This window comes from Haemorhous mexicanus, chromosome 1 (assembly GCF_027477595.1).
Source record: "Haemorhous mexicanus isolate bHaeMex1 chromosome 1, bHaeMex1.pri, whole genome shotgun sequence".
NCBI classification, from domain to species: domain Eukaryota; kingdom Metazoa; phylum Chordata; class Aves; order Passeriformes; family Fringillidae; genus Haemorhous; species Haemorhous mexicanus.
This window is the reverse complement of record NC_082341.1, coordinates 19,611,650-19,625,360: the sequence shown is the minus strand read 5'-3', so window position 1 is coordinate 19,625,360 and position 13,711 is coordinate 19,611,650. Positions and strand designations below refer to the sequence as shown.

At 34.6% G+C, this 13,711-nt stretch overlaps 1 protein-coding gene across 1 annotated transcript in view; it reads left to right on the top strand.

The window, feature by feature from the left end:
* The window catches only part of MALRD1 (MAM and LDL receptor class A domain containing 1), a 235,075-nt gene that overhangs the window by 181,400 nt on the left and 39,964 nt on the right, over nt 1-13,711 (top strand). Inside the window, exons 33-35 of the mRNA XM_059869616.1 lie at nt 3,371-3,643; nt 7,208-7,333; nt 9,379-9,445. Coding sequence (XP_059725599.1) covers nt 3,371-3,643; nt 7,208-7,333; nt 9,379-9,445 — 466 coding nt within the window. The remainder of the gene's footprint in view (nt 1-3,370; nt 3,644-7,207; nt 7,334-9,378; nt 9,446-13,711) is intronic.

The window sequence follows — 13,711 nt, the reverse complement described above, 5'->3', positions numbered from 1 at the left end:
AGCTTAAAATAAATAATTACATAGAGAGTAGCTTTGAATACAAGTAATTAGTTTTGCATTAATGTTGCTGGAGATTTCAGTTGGAATTAGTTATTTATTTTCTACATTTGCAAATTCTTAATTAGTTATTTTTGGTTGTTAGCTTTGTACAAATTAATGTTTTTATGAATTTTCAAAATTTTTACCAGGCACATTTAATTTATAATTACGAAAAACATTTATAGACTACTTTATGTAAAGAAAATAGATTGAATTTTGGGGTAGAGTTTTGGCAGACCATGACAATAACAACTTTTTTATAGAATGCCAACCACAGCACAATTTTTCTATTGTATCTGAAACCAAACACGTGAACTAATTAACATATCACTTGAGTTAATAAGCAAGGGATACTCCTATGGGCTTTGCAATATATTCTCCTCTCATGCACTGTTCTGATCTAAAAGGATTTTATTTATTTCATGGTATGACTTTGGATTTTTTTTAATGTAGTGCAAATATAAAACAGACCTCAATAAGACCCCTGGTTAACCCTACACCTTACTCCACCTGGACACATCTTTGCTGCCCTTGGTGAATATTGCACACTCTAGTATAATTGCTATGCAAATCAGGAAGAATTTCATCCTAAAAATTATTTTCTAGCAATCAGAGGGAATAATGACAGAAATAGTAATAGAAAATAATCATAGAAAATAATCTTAATAATAATAATAATAATAATAATAATAGATTAATAATCATCCCCATTCAAAAAGAACATTCAAGCATTTACCTAAATACTGATTTTGGCACAGGATTATTTACAGGCATAAGCTCATTATATGATAGGGATCATAAAGCTAAACTGATCAGAGTTACAAAAGTCTGAAAATAGTTTTAAACTCAAGGCCAGATTCATAACAGAGTTTAAGAGGGGATTCCAGTTTGCAGAACAAATTTGGGTAGAAGCATGTGAATAAACGTATCAAGAACAAGAAATTAAACTGGGTTAGAAATTCTCACAAATGTATTATAAATGCAATCTTTCCTGCAGTATAAACAGGCAACCACAGCAAAGTCAAATATATTGTATCTGTGTGTGGTTAATTTCCATAGCATCAGAGCAAATACAGAAAAGCTAACACAGGACTATGCAAGGACAAAAGAATGTGTATAAGCAGAACTGACTGCAGCTTAAGTCATTTTCACTGCCTAAATGCCCCCTAGGCACTGTGAGGAAAGGGTCAAAAATAGAAAGAAAAGAAAGTACTTTCAAATATAATCATTCTTTTTTATTTTTTCCCAGAGCAAATGCAAACTGAAACTAAAAACCAATTTTTTTACTCCACTGTTCAAGATTTGACAGTACTAGTTCTGTATCAATGGAGAGAGAAATATGTTTTCCCAATATTTCATCAGTATCTTGGCAGGATCATGGCCTGATATATAGTTTCTATATGACAAACAAAATTCAGCATTTTCATGGGCTACTATTATTATCTGGTAAAGTACAGGACCAAAGTAGAAAAAAAATGCAAAATCTAGAATAGTTTTAATCTACAAAATCAATCCACTATGTGATCTGAATGTCTACTATCAACTACCTAAAACCAACTTCCATAAGCCTTTGAAAGTAGTATAGATTTTTTTAGACTAACACATTTATAAAACACATGTGAAACCACAATCTTTTCAATCCCATGTAAAAGTTCACATCTTTGAGGTATGCATGGCATAATTCTGAATATAAACAGGATGAAGATCACCAGGTTATTATTTTCACTGAGCCAATAAAAATTTTTGTTATTTTATGTTTACATTCTATCCAGTGAATCAAATATATTTTTCTAGTAGAAAGATTTAATTTAACATTAGAGGCATGAAATATTATTAGGCATGTTCTATTGTATGAAGCTTTTCAATTATGATGTTCTGATATAAAGTCAACTTGAAAATCAAAAATTTCTAATCTATACAGCATCTGTATTAAACATCTGTATTTTCTTTTTTAGCTGCTTCACACGCAGCTGGATGGTAAAATAATGCTAGTATTCTGTTCATCTGAATGCATTACCAGTTCATTTATTTGTACAAAAAACTATTTTTATTTATGATGGTGGTATCCTTGAAACTGAGCATGTTTTAACAAAGCCCTCATGCTGTAAAACCCCAGGCTGGTATAGCAGAATACACAAACAAACTGATATGACCAGTGGATTAAAAGTCATAAACCATGCCAAAACCCAGTCACCCCTTTACAGTGTCATGCCTTAATACAGCAGTAACATTGGACATCTGAGGCCAGAGAACAACTCTTGCACCTCTTCAAAAGACAAGATGGAACCCATCCATGACTTTTTGTCATTCCTCCCTCCTGTCTTTTACGGAGAAAGTGGCAATAATTTGTCTTACCTTGTCTCTAATGATGATATTATATTTTTTAACCAGCTGCTACAAATTGACCTAGAAAGATTAAAAGTATGGAGCTAAACTCTGGAGATTTTTCTCTTTTCCCTGCACATAAAAAGTACAGGAATCCATCACATTGCTTCCCTGGGAGATGTTGATGCTAGAAAGAACACAACATTAGCACAGCTAGCTTCTTAGAAATTAGTTTTCCACAAATAAACCTTATGCTTCCACTGGTAAAATTCACTTGCAATGGTGTTCATAGGAAAAAAGAAAGACTTTGGTGTCTGAGACAATTTACTTATAAACATGATCACAAAAAGCTTTCCCCAGTATCTTCTTCCATCAATGAAAGTAAGCATGGAGTATTTTATTTCTTTCTTTCATTCATTCATTCATTCATTCATTCATTCATTCATTTATTTATTTTTTGTCAGCTCTCTGAATTTGTTAAACTTCAAAAATAAAAACCACATTTTTCTTACATGTATCCTGGAAGCCTATCTGGTATTTTTTAAATTTAATTCTCTATCATATCAAGCTGAGCTAAAGAGTCAGTAATAATAAACCAGATCAGTAAAAGATTTTATTGTTACTTTATAAATATCTTTTCCTTAATTTAACTTAAATTTATAACTTGGGGGCTATTTTAAGACTTTCCAGACAAGGTTTATTACTATTTTGGTATTAAACCTGCTATGTGTACATGGCAAAAGAAGTAATAGGATTAAAATAAATGCTGAACTTGTGATTTAGAAGCAAAATGTTACAACAAAAACAATGGAGTTAATATGAGGCAAAACGTTTTTAGTACTGTGTTTTGCACTTAGGAGCTGTGGTTTTATGAAATTTGGGTTCCTTTTTTTGGAGTTAAGTAACCAAAATCAGCTGCATTCCCAGCAGTTCCTGTCTATCTCAAAGGCAGATTGAATGACTGCTGAAAGAACAGAATCCCTAAACATTCCTTTTCCTCTTGTAGGACCAGCTGGTCCCCATCCTCCCACCTGCAGTGGTGACGAGTTCCCGTGCGCGTACGTGCAGCAGTGTTTGTCCCTCGCTGCGCGGTGCGACGGGGTGGAAGATTGCACGGATGGAAGTGATGAGATGAGCTGCCCTGTGGAGATGCCCACCACATCCCCAGGCTCCTGCAAGGCCACAGAGTTCCTGTGTCCTTCCCAGGGCTGTGTCCCATCCCTCCTGCTGTGCGATGGGGTGCCTGACTGCCGCCTCAGCGAAGATGAAGCTGGCTGCCGTAAGTTACGTCCATGGTGGTGGTTATGGCAATGGTAACTTACCTGCCCAAACCAGTGGTGTTTTAGGGGAAAAAAAGAGCAACACAGTGAAGTTTAGTATAAAATTCATCATTCCCTTGTGTCCTGGTTTAGGGCAATTTGGGAGAGAATCCCCAAAGTGGGGCACCAGGCAAAAAGCAAAAGCAGCACTATGTACTGTCCCGTCTCTGTGTCCTGCCAGCTGTGGGGGAGCACTTGATAAGAAACCAAAACAAAACTTTCACTCTTCAGAGCCAATCTTGAAGGCACAGAACATAATATACAGCATAAACAGCACACACAAATGGGGATACAAGCATCATAACGTCATCCCAGGACACTTTGTCAAATCAATCCGTATTTGCGTCACATATAATGCATTATTTGCAGTGATGCTTTACATTTCTAAATAATTTTGCTTATGCATTTTAATTTCCTTGCTATAATTTAGTAAATGTTCAAAAAAACTGCAGTTGTGATTCTGTAAATATTTACAAGCATTTCCACATTTTTACCTTAAATCAGTCAGCTGCATTTGCATTGTCTCTGTAACCTCTGACCATGATATGACAGAAAGATTGGCCTCTGCAATTCTGTTATTCAGTAACATTTAAGGCCGTCCTGACCTTTCAAGCATTTTGAAATCAAGTCTGTTCATGAAATAGCAGCAATCTCCCCCTCAAGCAAGGAAAAGGGCTCACAAACAAAACACAAGGTCAATAGGCTTTGAAATGTAACCGCAATGAGATGCCACGGAGAAGCATCTGAAACAAATAGACACAAAAGTGAGTGTCTGCCATTTAAAAATATTTCATTTTTAGCAGGTGAACTGAGGCCAAATGCTTCATTCCAAGAATTTCAAAATAATTACCTACACAAATAAAAAGGGAAAAAAGGCTTTTTACATAGAAACATTTTTCTTCCTTAAACTGTCATGCTTTAAAACTTTTTTAACATTTTTCTCATCCTTATCAGATAGGAAAAAAACTTGGTAAAAAATATCAGTTTCCAGTGGATTAGAAATTCATGTTCTTTAATATTTTTTATCAAATCTACAAATATAAATCCAGGCTATTGCACGTGCCATTTAATTTAGCAAAGTAGTTTACCAAACTGGCATGGATTTGAAAGACTATCTGTGTAAGTCTTTTGTTTTGAAGTGAACTCTGTGGTTTTGTTGGCAGAAGACATGATTTTGGAGATAACGTTGATGTTAAATTCTACATACCCCAAAGACATGTAGAAATTCTGCATGTTCCTTTCTTCCAATAAACCTCTCATGGTTAGTCTTCATTTGACCTGGTTTCCTTCTCAACCTGTCCTCTGGCAGAGATGTCTATGCATGTTCTATTACATGCACATCCCAACTCCACACCACAGAAGCTGATGTGGAACCTCAAAATTTGAAAGCCAAATGATTCCCATGATTTTGTGTATTACCCAAACAACTGAGATATTTCTTTGTTTTGTTTATTTTACTGCTTTGACTTCAAAACAAAACCCAGAGATTAGGAAGAAATTAAATCCTAGACTATTCAAAGAACAAATATTCTCCATAGATATTTCACAACTTTGGGGTTCTCAATCTGAAGGAAATATTGTCAAGTCTGTAATTCATTGTTACTCCAAAATTTGGTTCATAGTAAATAAACATGTAACCCTTGATAGTATAAGTTAGAAATACAGAAGTAGCAATTCGCGTTTCTCCACTGAAGAAGATAATTCAGAGAAGCAAAGCAAAGCAAAGAAGAAGGCAAAGCAAAAAGAAAATTATTTGTGCTAGTTTGGAATTAAATCAGTGGAAAGCTGATTAGTGTCACAGCTGGTGCAGAGATCCAGCTGTGTATGCCATGAGAGCACAGCATTTAATCTTTAGCTTCCTACTTTTAACAGGTAAAAACCCATAGAAGTTTGTCAAATGGGGAAGGTCAGAGACAAAAAGTAAATATCTCAGAAATTTCATTCTTTTATTGAAATTTATGCATGATCTATAAAATTGATTGTTTTGCTAGTAACTCCAACCTATGTGTACTTTAGTAATAGCACAGATTGAAAGTGGGGATTCATTTTTTTGGATTTTGGATAGGTTTTTTTTTTTTTTTTTCTTGGTGCAGATCAAATCTACCTGTTCATTTTAGAAAACTTCAGTTTAGGAATTACTGACACTTTCCATTTTGGGTCCCATAGCAATTTTATTCATTTAAGTGCAAAACAAAACATTTCACACTATCTAAGTGTAGAACAAAAATGTTCTGGGTTCTGAATTCAGGAATTCATCAGGGAAAGTTTTCTTCTGTGATAAGGACTTGTTGTCAAAATGCATCTTGCAGAGATTAAGGATAAAGCCCTAAAGGAGGCCAGGACAAAAAAACCCCACCAAACAAAAAACCATTGGTCCAGTCCCTAATAAAAACACTATTTCTACCACAGAAATGCTTTTCTTTGCAACTTAGGGATTTATACAGACAGAATTTCCTGTGGAGTTCACATAGCAGTTAGCTTGTACAATATTATGCTAATAATGTTTTTATACATACTAATGAATTTTGTTGCATTTAACAAAAAAAAATTCTGGAACTGTTTTTCAGTTAAAGATGTTCTACTTGACTGTCTCTCTTCTTGCTGACAGTTTTAGTGAAGGGTATACTACCTCACCTATTTAGTCTTTTATTTGCCTGATTACAATACTAAGGGTGTAAAACAAACATATTAACACCAGTGGGATGTAGACATTAGTTTTCCACAGACCAATGTCCTTTTCCACCTTACTGAATTGCTAATAGCAATGAATAAAAAGTAATGTCCTTTTCCACCTGACTGAAGTGCTAATAGCAATAAATAAAAAGTAATTTCTCAGTTTTCCATAGTGCACAAAAAATGTATCACTTGTAGTTTTGCTAAGTGTTAAATACCTATGAAATATTAAAAATTTTATTCTTTCAAAGTGGCTGTGATATCATTATACCTTCTACTGGTTTAATTTGCACCTGGAAAATTAAATATAGATGAAAATTGGATATTTTTATTTTTATATATTTACTGGTTTTAGTGCCTCCATGTGGTCTTTATATTCTTTACTTCAGCACCAGTAACTTTGTGTCATTGTCCTTAACTGCAAAATTTTCAACCATTAGGTCCATTTCTATGACTGATACCTCTGTAATGTGTTAAAATAATGTGTAAACAAATAGATTCCATCATTTTGAAACTAGTTTCTGAATGAGAGTTAATTATGTTTGCTGATATCTTTTTAATGGGTTTTCTTTGGGATTCTGCAGTATACACTCTCAACATTGTGAGATAATATGCACTCCTTCACAAATATTACATGGGAAAATTTGGTTTCTGTACCATCTGTGCTCTGTATTTGTTTACTTATTTAGCATCTCAGTAGTAAAGTTGCATGTCTTTGAAGATGAAAGCTCGGAGAGGTCACACAGATGCAAGTTTGTACCCTCCAGTATGAATCAAGTTTTCTGCTAGTTTTTGAACAATGAGAAAAAAAATACAGCTGATGATAACGACCATGATACTTTTCATTTCAGCCATTAAAGAGTGTTCCAATGGCTCTTTGTTATGTGCTTCAACCAATGAATGTATCCCACTCTCCCAGCGCTGTGACGGAGTGGCAGACTGCATTGATTCCAGCCTTGATGAGTCTGGCTGTTCAGGTATTTAGCTTTGCATAAAACTATCATTTGAAACAAAGAAAGTGTAGTTATTTCCTACTGAATGTTTTGGCAGTCCTCAAACTTGACTGAGGTTCCTCTGCTAAAACTTTTTCAAATTATATTAAGCGTGAATTTTCCTGATGAATGTATGACAGAGGAAAGTGAGAAAAAGATGAAGAATAATATGCTTAAAATCTTAATATCTTCATAAGGGGTGTTTCTTACCATATAAATGTATTGCTCAAAAAAACCCAAATCCCCCTTTGTAGTATACTTTAAAAGAGTTCCCTTGATTTAGCCAGTTGAGTTAACCCATATTGTTGAGTAAAAGGATTGCTTATTTGTGGGTTTGTAGTTTGTATTTTTTCCAAGTGTATTACAAATTCAGGTTGGAAAATAAACTAAATAGCATTTGTTTTAACACAGTGTGTTTGACAAAATATTCAGGTTTGATTTGTAGTAGGTAAATGGTAGAGAAAAAAAGTAGAGGACAATAATACAAATTCAATGTGAATTAGATTTTTATTAACAAAATCTAACAAATACGTAGAGGATGGTGATATAAATAATTTAATCTAGATTCAAAATGTCCCCTTCAATTACAGAGAGGTACTGCAGCTCTTCCCCAAGACAGATAAACTCTTGACCAGTTCTGTGCTGACAGTACTCTGTCAGCTTTGCTCAAGTTGCATTAGCTGAGAATTTAACTCACTCTTTTTATAATTTTTATGAGTTATGTAATAAAAGTCACAACACATATGCATTGCAATGATATAATTCATTGTAATATATTAAATGTCTATTCACAAACTAAAATTTTTACAAACACTTCTTGGTAGGAGGCATCCACAAATTTCTTTGGGAGTGAAATCTGAGCACAAGTATTGTGTTCACTATCTCTCATAGCATCTTGAAATGGTTTGGGTTGGAAGAGACCTTAAAGATCACAAATTTGCAATGCCCCTGCCTTGGCCAGGGACACCTTCACAAGCCCAGGTTGCTCATGTGAGAGAAGGAATCATACTTCAACATTAAAAAATACCACATCTATAATGTTGAGAGAATTCATACTTGGTAAATTTGATTTTTAAAAAATATTTTAAATTAAAAGGAATTTATTCTGAAATTAATTCAATATAAAAGAATATAGAACATAAACTAGTAGACATGCATAACAGAAATTTAAAAATCTTCCACTATTTTTTCAGAAAGCAGTACTTTTAAGTAAGTAATGCAATTTTCAAAATTTAATCCTGAAACTGGAGGTGTCTACACTGAATAGCACTGTTATATGCTGCAATAAACAATTTCATTTTGCATATATTCAAAACTCTTTAGGCATAATTAGTATATTACCAGTTCTTTTTGTACTGACAAGATTAAGGGGATTTTTTTTTTTAAATTTTTTTATTTTGTGTTTTTTCTTGCTAAAGCAATGTAAAACTAAGCTTCAGTAAAACTAAATGTGATGATTTGGAAATCCAAGTAAAGGGACATCAAGAGGTTTTAAAAGAATACCACTAAATACTTAAACACTTTTGTCTTTTAAAGCCTGAATTCCCTCATTCTTATGAGAATGTGATTTTAAGTGTTAAAATTCAGAATATCTTTAATAAAAGGGTTGGTCACAAAGGACTGTCTGTTCACCTATAAAACCCTATATTACTAATAATGTAGACTTAGGTACTAATTAAATATTAGTTCAATTCTTTTGGGTCTTATTTTATATATTCCCGTTGTTTGAAAATCAAGTAAGTGGCAAAAATTCTGTTTCTGGAGTCAGATGAAAATCTCATTTGAGAAAAATTTGAAGCTTGTTCAAGTGCAGCATCAGGATTTCAGTAAGCTCAAGACCTCTCCATTGCTTGTGATATTCTTATGACTTCACACTTGTATCACCAAGTCCAGATCTAAAAAAAAGAAGTTTTGGAAGTGCTAAGCTCTCAAAAGGACAGGTGTGAATATTTTGCCATTTTGAAAATCAGATAATGACAAATGTAATATAACAGAGGGGGAAATCACAATTTTTACCTTTATGTTTGCAGCTTGTCCTGAAGAATACTGCAAAAATGGAGGAAAATGCATCCTCAAAGATGACATTCCATTATGCCAGTAAGTTTCATTGGCAATTGACTTGTGCTTGAGTTTGGGGAAAGCGGCTGTTGAAACAGGTGGTTTGCTCCCCAGGGATTGAAATTATATTTGGTAGAAGTGTATTTTAAAAAGCCTCCCTATGTCTACACTATTCTTATTTACACTTAGTGAGTTAAACCACATCTTGAGAATAATGTTATTCATCAGATAGAATTTTCTGTAACTTTTATCTTTCATTTCATGAGACAGCCTGTTGGCCTGACACCTTAAGTTTTCTGTCTCATGCTTCACAGCAACATTTCAAAACATATATTTCTGTGCCTTATTTGCAGCAGGGTGTTGTATACCTCAGATGAGATTTTACAGCAGGCCACATAATCATCTTTATCTTCCTGTTAGGCATTTGGGAGAAGAAAAAAGGGTTTTTTCCACTTATGCCCCCAAAAGGAGGGTTAAAAATATGCTTGCATTTTTTTCTGGAAATACTCTCTAATTAAAAAAACAATGTATGCAATTCAGGTGTAGAATGAACGAGCCATTAGAAAGAGTCTCAGGACATCTGAAGCAACTCATTTACACAAGATATCACTGTTTCCTTTTGGGAAATTAGAGGAGACTTTCTAAGTGCAAAGAAAGTGATGGTATGTGTTATCATGCTTTTGTCCTTCACATGCTTCAGTGGAGCTTGCCAGAGTTTGCCAAATTATTAAAGTAACTGTTTTATCACAGTAGCTATCTTAGTCAAGGTTAGATACTAAGGTTTGTCTCCTGGTAGCCAGGAGATGCACATTAATGAGCCTGCTTTGTCTTTCAAAACAGATTTATCCTTGATTGCATGAGGAAGTGTAATATATAACATAAAAAATATTGGGATATTAATATAAGGTATTTCAATTTGGGTCTCAGAAAAATGCTTAATTACCTGCAGATTTCCCCAAAAATGTCCACTGTAATAGAACAGAGAATGGTCTCTTGACAGAGAATGGCAAGAATCTTGGAATTTCATCAGGGTGGCTGCTTCAAAATTTTTTTGAACACATAGAGAGAAAGGGGACAAAAACCATAGGGAAAGATTCCAGAATGAAAAGTCAGCATAAAATAAAGGGATTTGCAATAGGAGGTTTGTAATTTGTAGATTAAATCATTGATCAAAAATAAAATTGCTTGTAGGAACAGAGCTCTGGGGGAGTAACTGAGATTTTAAGTGTACAAAAGAATTACAACAATTGAAATTCTGTTCAGACTTGCAAGAGAAAGTAACCAAAAACTAGCAAATCTTTTTTACCCACAGAAATAAAAGACTGTTGGAATAAAAATAGTAAATTAAACTAGTAATTAGGTTAGTTTACCTCAGCATTCAGTGAGAAACATATTTAATTCTGATGTAATGCACAGGCAATCAGAGCAAAGACACAGAAAATAAAAAAATCCTTAACTGGGAGATTGACATAACTTCAAAAGCTGTACTTGCTTGTGTTGGGGAAATTGGTCATCTCTACATGAGAATGCCAGAACACCAGTGCATGTTGCAACAGGCTTTCTGAAAGCTGCCTGTAGGGGAAGGGGCTGGAGAATTACAAATGTCAACAGTTTGATATCAATACCATTCAAGGCTTTATATTTTTGAGGAATTACTTATATATATATGTAATAACAGGAGAGTTAACCATTATTAAAATAAACTTCTGTTTGACTTTTTGAAATTCCACATCAAGACCATAAAAAGACCAAAAAAATCCACCCCAAAAATATGTGTAAAATAATTCAAAATGTATATCAGTTTTCAATACCCAGGGGGAAAACAACAAAAATCCAAAACCAAAACCAACCAACCAAAAATCCCAAAATAACTGAACAAAAATAGAAATTGTCATGAAAATTATACTGGTTCTTTACCTTTTAGTTCTCAGTTCTTACTCTAAACTTCCTGAAAAATAAATGATAAATTTAGCTAGAAATATCTTCCTCCCTTGAGAACAACTGTTCTTCTAGACTGCAGAATAGGTCAGGAGAAAAAAACAGAGTGTGTAAGAGTGCAGGAAGCCTGTTCCACTGCAAGGAGACTCTTGAAAAGAACATAGTCCAGCTACTGCCCTGCCACAGAAGTGACAGAGTGTTCCTAGACATCCAGAGGCAATTGTGTGGGGATCAAAGTGCTCTTAGAAGGCCCTGGGTTTGACTAATACTATTCAGTGACACAGCAGAAAAGGAGAAAATTTGTTAACATATTCTTTTCTTACTACTTTATCTGGCAAAATGGATTCTGATCTTCCCCCAAGTGAGATGATTATGCTGTAGTTTCTCTAAAACAAAACCTGAGTGTGGAGTTTAAAAGTCATTCCTCCCCGAGAATGCTGGTTTAACAAAAAATTAAGAGTGGACAGGTCTCAAAGCTTCATTTGCTCCATCATGTTCCTACAAGAACTGAAATTGCTGCTCATTTTAGGTTAGTTTGAGGTACACTGATAGAAAAGAATAGACTTTCTGGGAAACATTTTTGCTGGTGATAACAGCTGAGTTTTTCTGTGGTTTTAATGCAGTTGGGTTGAAGTAGTTGGCTGTATATGCTTCTTCCAGCAGTTTAACCTTTAAGGATGGTAACAGTGAATTTGCAGGAGCTGCTTAGGGAAAAAACAGCCCTAGTATTTGAACTCTTTGAAGACACTGAAAGCAGATACCAGATTTTATGCATTTAGTGCTTCTCCAGTTCCTTTGATGCTGTATGGTTTTACACGTGTGAACTTGTGCATCTTAGATATATATAAAGGTAATACTAAGGGCACCACCACCCTGTCTTTCAAGAAGATGTAACTAAGAGGGATCAGGAGCAGTGGAAGGTGAGCTCTGACATCCCTCTCTGAAGAGATGTCTGTAGGCCTGGTGGGAACAAAAGAAAGCTGATGTATCAGGTTGCTGTAATTTTTGTTCATGCTACTGAAAACAGCTTCTCTAGGCTGGTGCATAATGACCATTAGTGGTATGCCCAGTGTTTGAGAATGTGACTGCTTAGTTCTGGTGGATGTTCTCAGTGAGAGTATGTGAGTAAATGCAGGGCACTGGTGCTTGGGTGGTGGTTATCTTCCTACTTGAACCAAACACAGCTTGATGGCTGTCCTGCTCCTGCTTGGTATTTGAATTTTTGAGTTAGCTTTGAAAGTCACTTGCACTTGTTTCTGCTATTTGGTCAGGAGTGTGATTGAGGTGCATATTGAACACATTTGTCTTGTACTTTCTATTTCATGGGTATTTTCTTTGTCTGCCAAACTAGATGGAACTTTAATCTGAAATTCTATGGCCACTCTCATTTGACAAAATGTGACTCCTATTTGTCCTGACTGAGGTCTCTTCTGTAGTCAATGTGCAGCCAAGTGGCTGCTGCTGGCAATCAGCTACTATGATTGCACCAGCAAATCACGATAATTTGAGCAATGATGACTGGAATTTTTGCAATTTCCATCCTCCGATTTCAAAACCATTCCTTTGATTATATGTATGCTTTCCCCAGCTGCTTGTCCAACGTTTCTTTGTGTTTGTTTTATTTTTGCTTTAAAGTGACACCACAGACTCCTGGAAACATAGTAGAGGAATATAGAGGAGAACAAGCAAGCTGGGAAAAGTGTCTTTCTAACACACTAAAGTGGGAGGATGAGGCTTCAAAGATTGTACGAGTATTGAAAGAAAAAAAAAAACCAAAACACTGAGAACAGAAGAAAAAAAGCAAAGTACCAAACCAGACTCTTCATACATGCCTTTCATTCTCACCAACTAGAAAAGACTAATATTAAACATGCACATTCAAAATGTACTAAACTTCACATATAATAAATATTAAATCATCATCAACTCATCAAATGGTTTGGGTTGGAAGGAAGCTGTAAATTTCACCTAATTCAACCCCCCTGCAATGAGTAGTTTCATCTTCAATTAGATCAGGTTGCTCAAAACCCCATCCAGCCTGACTGTGAATCTACCACATCTCTGGGCAATATATTTCAGCACTTCACAAATTTAGTTATAAAAATTTCTTTCTTATATCAAGTCTGAATCTCCCCTTCTTCACTTTAAAACCAGTATTCCTGGCCCTGCTAAAAATAGAATTGTTTAAGTTGGAAAGGACATGATAAAATGCTTGACTTTCCCTTTATTTTACACAAATATTTTCAATTTCATATACCAAATTTCAGAGTAGTTACACTGACTAATACTAAAGAGCATATGAAAGCACTTTTATTCTTGTCTGAACTGTAAGAAGGTTCTATCCTTTAGCAAAAAGAAAAAGTAATT